General features: G+C 44.0%; 1 protein-coding gene across 1 annotated transcript; it reads left to right on the top strand.

Moving 5' to 3' along the window:
* Positions 1 to 5: 5 nt before the first annotated feature.
* Positions 6 to 10595, top strand: T265_15014 (hypothetical protein; the record flags this gene model as incomplete). Its single annotated transcript, XM_009176198.1, has 14 exons — positions 6 to 126; positions 162 to 238; positions 277 to 420; positions 455 to 603; positions 640 to 808; positions 2802 to 3014; positions 3054 to 3139; positions 3174 to 3339; positions 6283 to 6497; positions 6988 to 7036; positions 7382 to 7596; positions 9521 to 9734; positions 9979 to 10190; positions 10433 to 10595. Coding segments are annotated over 14 exons (2193 nt in total), but the record flags the coding sequence as incomplete, so codon positions are not given.
* Between the last annotated feature and the right edge of the window lie 216 nt (positions 10596 to 10811).

Here is a 10811-nt window from a genome sequence, read left to right as displayed (position 1 = left end):
GTAAGATGGCCGAGGCTTGTGGCCGTCTTAAGTACATCGAGCTGGAAAATTACAAGTCATATAAAGGGAGACAAGTCATTGGTCCGTTTCGAACATTTACGGCTATTATCGGACCGAATGGGTCAGGTAAGGCTTGTGATGGGTTTTCAGCCAACTTTCAGGCAAGTCAAACCTGATGGATGCCATCAGTTTTGTTTTGGGGGAAAACACCCGTCATCTCCGCGTTCGGCGATTGAACGTATGTAGCATTGAAAGAATCTAGGTAATGCTCTTCAGGATCTAATACATGGGTCGGTGGTGGGAAAACCTGTTTCCAAGTCGGCTTCCGTGACAGCCGTTTACGAAATGCCTGATGGTGAAGAGATAAGGTTCAGTCGAGTGATTCATGGCAACACTTCAGAATACAGAATTAATGGCGCAGTAAGTCATCAGGTAGCTTACATGTCTTTCCTAGGCTGTTAGAGTCGATGAATACGCCGCGGCTCTTGAGAAGATTCATATTTTCATGAAGGTGAAGAATTTCCTAGTATTTCAAGGCGCTGTGGAAAGTATTGCCATGAAAAACGCACGAGAAAGATGCCAGATGTTCGAAGAGATCAGCAAGTATGTCTATTTTCAGTGTGAGCCGTTTATCTGTAGGTCTGCTGAACTCAAAGAAGAGTACGATAGCGCCAAATTAGAAATGCATATGCTGGAAGAAAACACTACACTAAACCTGAACAAAAAGAAAGGCATCGTCGCGGAGCGTAAAGAGGCCAAGTTTGAAATCGATGAGGCTGAACGCTACAGGAAGCTGCAGCAAGACCTGGTGCGTTTATTTCAGTGAATTCCGAATTATTTTGGCAACCAAATACGGATAGTGAGCCCACTGTCGGGGACCAATGAAGGGAAAATACAACCATTTAGAAGCAGGTTATATAGCGCCGCTGGGTGAAATATGTGTCATCATGAGGCCTAAATAGGTGGAAATCACCACAAGATGGACATCGACTTGAAGGATTCCAGAGTCTTGATGGTGCTTTAGGAACTGCTACGGGATCGATTCACTATCGGAAAAGAGTGAATTTATGGAAGTGGTTTGAGGAGCAAGGTGTGGGGGAATAGCAATCTATCCCAGAACGGCCACCTTCGTTGTGGTTAGATAAAAGATATCTGGCAACGTACACATATAAGGAAATCAATTCAGTGTTTACGGAAAGTCGATGGAATCCTGATTTGTTCTCTTATCTATGATATTCTCCAACTTATTTTCCGCCTCATGTTACTGCACGTACGATATTCGAGATATCGAAATGCGTTCTATTTGTAGCATGGCACTGGGACGAGTTCAGTTCAGTTTTGTAGATAAGCAACCGTGCACCCGGTTGCACTAGTTTCTGGTGTTACAGCTTGGTTTACCGAGGACAGGGAAACTAAGGAAATGAAAATCATGCGTTGGAAGCGATGGCTGTATGAGCTCATTGACGTCGGCTGGTTCCGTTCTTCCGGTATGGCAGGGAGTGAGGGTGGTGCAGTGAAAGCGATAGCTTGATGCAAGGCACAGTTTGGTGTGATACACAGCCATATCTTTCAGGGTCACTGACTCTTTTTTTTCGCCCCCTTGGCTCCCATCCTGAGAGGCGGTATTTGCCAATGCGACTGACTCCCATTGTCTTTGACGCTTCGTTTCTAGAGCACAGAATGACCCCTCATTTGTCGTCTCCATTTCACACAAGACTGGGCTAACAGTTCTACGGGGTACGTGGTCAAGACCATCTGGCACACTTCGGGATTACTGATCTGATGGTCCCACCAGGTCCGCGTAGTTCTTCGGAGGTACTGGATAGTTTGTAAAGAGACAGTTAGATAGCGGGTCGTCGGTCGCGCAGCGGGAAATTTCATCAAATAGTGATAATATTACTTCGCGTGTGTAGTTGTTAGAATCCTGTGTCAGATAAAGTTTTGTCAGGCCACTAGTCACTTCTAAAAAAAGATAGATATTTTTGTAATGTATGTTTTTGGGATCTTCAACGTGCACCCCTTGTGGCTTTCTGATCCACTGTCCTGTGGGCATTTTACTTGCTTTCTGATTTAGTAAAGGCTAAATAGAACATGTTATACAGAAGCGCTCAAAATTAATTCCGTTCCACTTTCTTCACAGTTGTATTGATGGTTAAGTTCACCTATCATGAAATAGCTTTGGTAGTTTGGTGTGCATTGAAGGACGGACCCATGGTAACTACCCACTGGCTGTTTAAATTTGCGCTGTCACTTTTACTGCTTTTACTTTTTACATGGTCTTCTGGTAAGGTACACTCTGTGTTGTATAAAATATGGTTGCTAGCCAATTTTATCTGTGGATACTCGTCGGTATTCAGCGGTGATCTCATCTAGTGGTTTCAGTGGATATGGCCAACTTCGGGGTCAAACAGCGTGGGAGAATCTTCTCCACTGGCTCGCTGTTTTTCTTGTAGATATCTGATTGTTCAATGGCTAGATGTATGTCGTATCTTGAAAGTCAGAATTGTACTGAGGACATTACCCGTATGACCTTTTGACGAAAAGTTATCGTACCACGACATCTAAGAAGCTAACTCATTCATCATCAAAGACTCAGAGATGATCACTTCGGAAAGTCTGGTTACGGTTCGCTGGCATTGAAGCATGCCTGCGGCCTGTCATTTTTTGGAGGTGTTGTACGAGCTTAACCCAAGGTCAGCTTCCTAATGATTACTGTTTCTCATTTACTCTTATGCTTTCGCAATATTATCATCTCCTTGATGTTATGTGCTTGAGTTAGATGGCCTGTAATTGCATTTTAGGCGCTGAAGCGCACGGAACTCCATCTGTTCAAGCTTTACTATAACGATTTGGAAATCAGGCGGGTTCGTGAGGAGCTGAAGCAACGTGAAGAGCTATTGGCCTCTGAACACGAACAACGACAGTCTATTGAAGAAGAAATGAAAGAGAAACGTCGTGAATTGGGAAAAGTTAATCGCGACCAGTCATCAGTGGAGCAAGAGATTAAAAAATGTGTAAGTTCGAGGTGAAATTTAGATAACAGAGGTATACAGGAACAAAAGATTGGCAAGCGAAGACCGGAGTTCATCAAAGTGTCACAGCTTCTGCGACATGTGACAGAAAAACACAAGGAATCCAAGTATATTCGTTTTCATTAATGCATTTTTCCACAGAAAATCTCTGGAGAATGCCAAGCAGTTGCACAGCAGTCATCTCCAGGAAATTGCTCAGCTTGAAGCCGAATCTGAAAAGATTTCTTCCCTGAAGAGAGAATATGAACAACAGCAAACAAAAAAGTCCTTGGAACAGGGTATTAACCTTGAACTAGAAGAGACACAGGTTTGTCTTTCATGAGGGACAGTTTTGACTCATTTTATTGTCAGACGTTAACCAAACCTCGGCTAAACCGTTGGTTCTAAGTTCTTGGTATCAGGTCCTCACTTTTTATCTGCTACTTTGAAGTCCCTCATTTGACACTTCAAAATATCTTTGACCGCGACCTACTTTGACTTAGGCTCACCACTTCACAAAGATCAGGTGCATTCGAACGTGTGACATTTTACTCACTCCCCATCTTCGGCTTCGATCTTTTGGTTACTGGATCCAAAAACTGGCTCATTACGATATTTACTGGGAATAAGGTGAAGATTTCTTGTGCTCTTCAACCCGGCTTCACGATAGAATAACATTGGGAAGAAAAATATAACAGCTGACTATCGAATACTTCGGTTTCCTCAGGCCTAGATGTTGCAACTAGAATTAAATAAGCAAACTGAGTGCAAAAAACAATAGCGCGACTTAGCCTTATTGGTCATTGTTCACCAGATATCTAAGTTCAGGTGACCGACCGAATGACCGGGAGGTCTTTGTGTTCGTGTCAATGATGTGAATGTGTTTGTAGACATTGACATGTTGACGGGCACACTTGTTTTAAGAGGCTAAGTTAGGTGTAACAAGTGCACCAGGCACTTTTACCCGGAGCTCTAGGCAGCCTGATGGCAATCATCCCAATGTAGTATTGGTAGGGGTAGGACGGTTTTTGTCTTCTAGAATACTGGGGTTCACGGCTTAATTAACTACATACTGTCCTACGAACCTAGTGCTTGCCTTCCTGGTTTGTTTGTCAAACTAGCACGCGTGCTTGTGTAGTCGTATTTCGAACGTATTTCGCCGCACCGCACAGGGAAAGTGGACAGACAAGTGTGTTTTTGCAATCTGATTTTGAAGTTGGGATATATTAGGTGTTCAGTTGAGAACCAGAGCCAGAATGTGACTGTGGAATGGGTTCCGCTTCGGTTATCATGTAGTCTCCGTGGTCACGGCTGGTGACGGGTGTACGTCGTTTGAACTCAACCCCGGTTTGTCGACTACTCCTATCTAGGCTTGGCAGCATCTCGTCTACACACAAGAGATTGCTACACTTGAATTATTGCTTTGCCATTACTTATTTAGTGTGCAATGAGTTTGCTGATTGGCTTTCGAGGTTTTTGGCTTTCAGTCTTCGTTGGAGTAAATCTTTTGAAGCAAAAGTCAACCTATGTCACAGAACAGTAATCGGGCGGATTGTCGCCGCAATAGATATGGTTGCGCTCCTGTTTAGGAGTAGGCTTCTTCTATGTACATCGTTGTGTACGACGGACGTATGGCGTTGCGTCCATATAAGGGCCGTAATACCAATTTCTTTCTAATCTGAGGTAAACTGGATTCCCAGGTGATCCTGGATGAACTGAAAGACGAAAACCTGTCTACATTATTCAGAGATCAGAACATCTACAGAATTGCCCTCAATAAGCACCTTGTCAATTAGGCTCTTAAATGAGTCTTGTTGAAGCTTGCGCTTGAATATGTCGGCTGGGTTCGGTCTTTTGGCAGATCGAGCCATCAAATACAATCCGCACGTTCAGCCTGTATTTTAGAGAAAGCAGTTTGAGTTGGAGTAGACAAGAGTACGGTTGGCGGGAAGTCCTTAAGTCTGCTAAAAGATCTTAGCCGGGATGATGCAAAAACTTGTCCTTACAGTACAACAAAGAGTCCTGAATTCTCGCTACCATTTTGGAATCCAGGTGAAGAATCTCTAAGCTAACTCCTGGTGTTCAATTGGTGCGCACAACATGCATAACCGTGAATCCTCAGTTGTTTTGATTTTTCTACAAATGTTCTTGAATATAAGTCGGCTTAGCTGGATGTCGTTGACAGGCTTGTTTAACAGTAGTGCTGTCACTAACAATGCTGACAGCTACATTTATCTGCCACATCACACACTGATTTTTTTTGGATTCAGAGTATCCAACCTTGAAACCACGTAAAGGATTAAACTTCTTGTATATCGTGACTGCACCCCCTCATATGGCTTGACTCAGCCACCGATTCGGACGTTGATCAGAATCTGACTGTCCACTTTCTGTTGTTCAGAATAAACGCTTGATCATGGTCGTACTTAGGATGTGTTACAGTAATGAAAGTGCACGTGACTCAGACGAATGTCTGCCGTGAGAACATAGGTTGATGTAAATCTCCTGAGCAGTCGATCAGAAGTATATAGTGTATGATAGTGGTCAACCAACCAAAACAGTTTAGCTGTTGCTTGCTGACAATCTTTTCATCCCTTCAGTTCGCGTTGTGAATTGTCCATGTTCGCAAACCATTGCACAGGTACCAAGTACTTTAACCGATTTGTACATGATTGCAGTTTTATGCTGTTTCCTGTAGACAAGGTTTGTCGGAATAGGTTGTTTGACACACTGAACACAGAATAGCTCCTAACGCATGTGCCATTTTAGATTCATCCAGTACGATTCACCCCGAAAAGTAGCTCGACGAACCCCAATATCCGCCTTGCTGGGCACGGTTTCAGCCATTTGTCAATCGGACGAATTTGATCAGAACGTACATTTGCATTTGTATTTACATTTGTATTAATCTTGAAGCAACTTTTCTGCATGGTTTTTGGCGGTATGTTGTAGAAGACTAGTAGGAGAGACAATCCAGGTTAGTGTAAACGACTGCGACGGTGGTCGTCGGCCTTACTGTTGTGTCGGTGCTGGCTTACAATGAAGCTACAAGTCATACTATCGGCCGTAAAACATGTGCACTAGAAATTTCTAGAAAAAGATGAGGGTAGCTAACACATAAGTGGCCCGCCGCTTCAGTTGCAAGTCATTCACTCTTATGCCTACTTCTTTTATTCACTCCAATGGCGCTGAGATGTTATCTTTCCGCGATGAACTGACTGGTTCGTTTAATTGCATCTTTCTTTCTGCGGTTTCTGCGGCCCCTTTATAGCTAAATGAATATCATCGTTTGAAACAGAAGGTCGCTGAGCGAACTTCTCATCTCTCCGCGGTTTTGGATGGGTTGAATCGTGAATACAACGAGCAGAAGGATCTGTATGATGCCCTTGATCGGCGTAAAAATGAGATCGAAAGCTCTCTTAAACGCAAAGAAACCGAGCTCAATGAAAATAAGAAACGTTTACAGAAGCTGATGGAGTACATTGAGTAAGTTGCACCATTATCATCGGCAACGACTGGATGGGCATTTCAGATAGATTTTTCAAGTCTCTCTCCCCCCTTCGTTTATATCGCTCTGGCTCTATGCATTAGTGTTAGCTGTCGACGTTTGCTCTCGAACGGAGACCTTGTTTCATGATTCATTTGTTGTTTTCCGAGGTTAGTCGCCGCAGTACCTAGTGGACTACAAATTTTCGGTCTGGATTGGCTTTCGTGTGATACTGTGAATCTGCATCCATCCAAAATGGGCTGTATATAACCTCGCGGTGAGGACTGGATATATTGGGGAATCTTTGCTTGCTTGCTGAACCCAATCAACCTACATGTGTACTCTGTGATCGTTCCACAAAACAGATCGCTTCTGTTCTTGTTTCCCGATGAAACGCGTTTTCATGCCCAACCGTAATGGTCAGATTGTGTGTGACGCCGGACACGTGAGAACCCTTATACTTGAAGTTCATTGTGGTGGCCCCACCAGTCCCTCAACCGTAGCACCCTTTCGGTGCCTATCTGCCATGCCACCAGAAGTAAGCACGAGGGCTGGGATACTGGGAGGTTGCCCAAGCCTAGACCGGGGAAGTCGAAAGGCAAAGCTCGAGTTCGAACGACGGACCCTTCGGTCAGTAGATTCGCGCTCTAACCACTTGACCCATCTCGCCCCACCAGTCACTTGTTTGCAGTAGTGGTTTACTGATTGCGCACGTTAGCCATATAACACATAAGTGGCCCGCCGCTTCAGTTGCAAGTCATTCACTCTTATGCCTACTTCTTTTATTCACTCCAATGGCGCTGAGATGTTATCTTTCCGCGATGAACTGACTGGTTCGTTTAATTGCATCTTTCTTTCTGCGGTTTCTGCGGCCCCTTTATAGCTAAATGAATATCATCGTTTGAAACAGAAGGTCGCTGAGCGAACTTCTCATCTCTCCGCGGTTTTGGATGGGTTGAATCGTGAATACAACGAGCAGAAGGATCTGTATGATGCCCTTGATCGGCGTAAAAATGAGATCGAAAGCTCTCTTAAACGCAAAGAAACCGAGCTCAATGAAAATAAGAAACGTTTACAGAAGCTGATGGAGTACATTGAGTAAGTTGCACCATTATCATCGGCAACGACTGGATGGGCATTTCAGATAGATTTTTCAAGTCTCTCTCCCCCCTTCGTTTATATCGCTCTGGCTCTATGCATTAGTGTTAGCTGTCGACGTTTGCTCTCGAACGGAGACCTTGTTTCATGATTCATTTGTTGTTTTCCGAGGTTAGTCGCCGCAGTACCTAGTGGACTACAAATTTTCGGTCTGGATTGGCTTTCGTGTGATACTGTGAATCTGCATCCATCCAAAATGGGCTGTATATAACCTCGCGGTGAGGACTGGATATATTGGGGAATCTTTGCTTGCTTGCTGAACCCAATCAACCTACATGTGTACTCTGTGATCGTTCCACAAAACAGATCGCTTCTGTTCTTGTTTCCCGATGAAACGCGTTTTCATGCCCAACCGTAATGGTCAGATTGTGTGTGACGCCGGACACGTGAGAACCCTTATACTTGAAGTTCATTGTGGTGGCCCCACCAGTCCCTCAACCGTAGCACCCTTTCGGTGCCTATCTGCCATGCCACCAGAAGTAAGCACGAGGGCTGGGATACTGGGAGGTTGCCCAAGCCTAGACCGGGGAAGTCGAAAGGCAAAGCTCGAGTTCGAACGACGGACCCTTCGGTCAGTAGATTCGCGCTCTAACCACTTGACCCATCTCGCCCCACCAGTCACTTGTTTGCAGTAGTGGTTTACTGATTGCGCACGTTAGCCATATTTTTTATGCAAGCAACTGACTTGCCAGCGATTGCTTTAAGTTTCTATGTATCCTCACCAGAAAATTGCTTGCTTCTGGCGCGCTGGAATGACGGCCATTCTTCCGATAGACCGTTTCTCTGAAATTTGGAACATCTTCTGTAGGATACTCATAATGTAGTACCAATGAACATCATTTCCGTTTTGTGACTAGAAGGACCTCAGTCTGTCATTCTGATTCAACTAATGGCGCAGTTGTTCGTTTCAGCTTCGTTCATCAGGGTGACTAGATGTTTTGCCTTACCACAAAATAATTCAGCTCATTCAATAGATCCTCCATAATATAGGGTCTTTTTTGGAGGTCACTCGGAGGTCATTCGTATCCCTATACCTATATAGCTAGGATTGCTTATTCGTACCAACTCCATTGCATCATAGCGCAGCTACTTAGCTACTCAGGCACTATTGAAGTGGTGATCACATGTTTATAAGAGCTGAATGATTTGGTGAGAGGGAGTGTGTATAAAGTACAGAAAGTAAATTATTTTGCTAACTCCTCAAATAAAAAGTAAAACAGGTGGCGAGCAGGAACCCGCGGGATGTGGATAACAGGCCGAAGGAAGTAAGCTAAAATAATACGAGTTACCGATCTTACTAGTCAGGATGCACCGAAGGATGAGTTGCAGTCATACTGGTGAGCGCACCGATCAGTATACTATAAATTTCCTAACGGCCAGAAGACAATGGCTGTACAACCACGTGCTTTGTTCATCCGCCACCTTATTCTTGGTTGGTTTCAGTTGAAAGTTTTGGAAGAACTGCATCAGAATGCTTCGGAGGATGCCAGTTTAAGCAAAAAAATGGAAGCAGGTAAAATATTCGGCAGTTCATTTTCTGGTGCACTGCCCGTATTCGTTTGATTACGCATTGGAACATCTCTCCTGACACAGACATCTTCATGGAGGAACAGTCAGGTTCTTTTCGATGTTTTCTAGGGAGCATTAATATGGTACTCTGCGTGAACCTATTCAATACCACCTGCACGAGATGAACTAAACAATCTGTGTATAACTCAAATCATTTTCCAATCGCCTTCTGTCCGCAACGTTGCAGATCTGTCTTAATGTCACTTATAAAATCAATACTTTTTACCTGGGGGTCCTGGTTTAATGTATGCGGTACGGTGCGAAACACTCTATCTCTCCCATTCCATGCAACCAGATCAAGCAATCGTGCAATCACTGAGCAACGTGAGACTGAAAAGGCTATTCGGGAAGAAGTGGAACAGGCAACCAGGCGTATAGACGAAATCAATACGGAGTTAGAAGCTGTTGTTTGCCAGTTAGGCGAAGCCAAAGTCGAGCGACACGAATCCTCGCGAGCAGCAAAAAAACAAGAGTTAATTGAAAACCTCAAAAGATTGTTCCCTGGTGTGGTAAGCTCCTGTTCTCATGGTTTGCTTCATTATTTTCTTCATTGCCTCACCAGTTGTGCGCTCTGTTTACTTAGCATCCCATGACAGTAGGTGGAGCAACTGATTTTCCCCGATTAATCTGATGGTGACCAAAGAAACTAATTTGATGTTTTTTCGGAAAATTTCGGTTGCAGTCGGTTGTTTTAAGGCTGTTTTCCTCTTGTGCTTCATCTATCTGTCTGCTCGACAAATTACGTCATTGCAGCATGGGCGCTTGCTGGAAATGTGCCAACCATCACATCGACGCTATCAAGTTGCCATAACAAAAGTGCTTGGGAAATATATGGACGCAATTGTGTGCGATAGCGAGAAAACCGCTAAAGAATGCATTCAGTACATGAAAGATCAAAGAATAGAGCCGGAGACGTTCCTTCCTCTTGATTTTCTCGATGTGAAGCCAATTGATGAACGCCTGCGGTAAGTTCTTCCACTTATCATCCTGCCTCAGGTATACATTTGCTATCAGCACTTTGAAGCAAATTAGGCAAATTTTGTTTTGTTGGCGTTGAAAAGGTTCAAAGGTTTCAATTAAGGTTCCCCTTGCTATTGAAGGTGAATTTTTATCTGGAGATATTTGAAACAGTAGAATTTCATCCGGGACAATGCTCCCCGCTTGAGGACTTTTCAGTTCATAAACAGTTTCCTATATCTTTTTTCAGAGAAATCAGCGATCCACCAAATGTACACTTGGTCATCGATGTTATCCAGTGTGACCCAATCATTGTGAAGAAGGCACTAACCTTCGCGTGTGGTAATGCTTTGGTATGTGAAACCGTGGAGCATGCGCGCTACGTGGCTTATCAGACTGGTGAACGCAAAAAGGTGCGTCAACATTACTCATGATTATCTTTATGATCAGGTGTTGTTCTGTGGAATACCTCTCCCGTCGAGAAATTCCCGCAGATGGTTATACTTGCGGTCCCTCCACCGCGTTAAACTTACTACTTGCTTTATCATTTTGTGGTCATTTGCTCTGTACAATTTAACGTGACTTGTACCGGACTTACCGAATAATGTCATAAGCCCCCGAGATTGCTA

The sequence above is a fragment of the Opisthorchis viverrini genome (genome assembly GCF_000715545.1).
Source record: "Opisthorchis viverrini unplaced genomic scaffold opera_v5_321, whole genome shotgun sequence".
Lineage (NCBI taxonomy): Eukaryota > Metazoa > Platyhelminthes > Trematoda > Opisthorchiida > Opisthorchiidae > Opisthorchis > Opisthorchis viverrini.
Note: the sequence above shows the minus strand (reverse complement) of the source record. Positions and strands in the feature narration are given on the sequence as shown.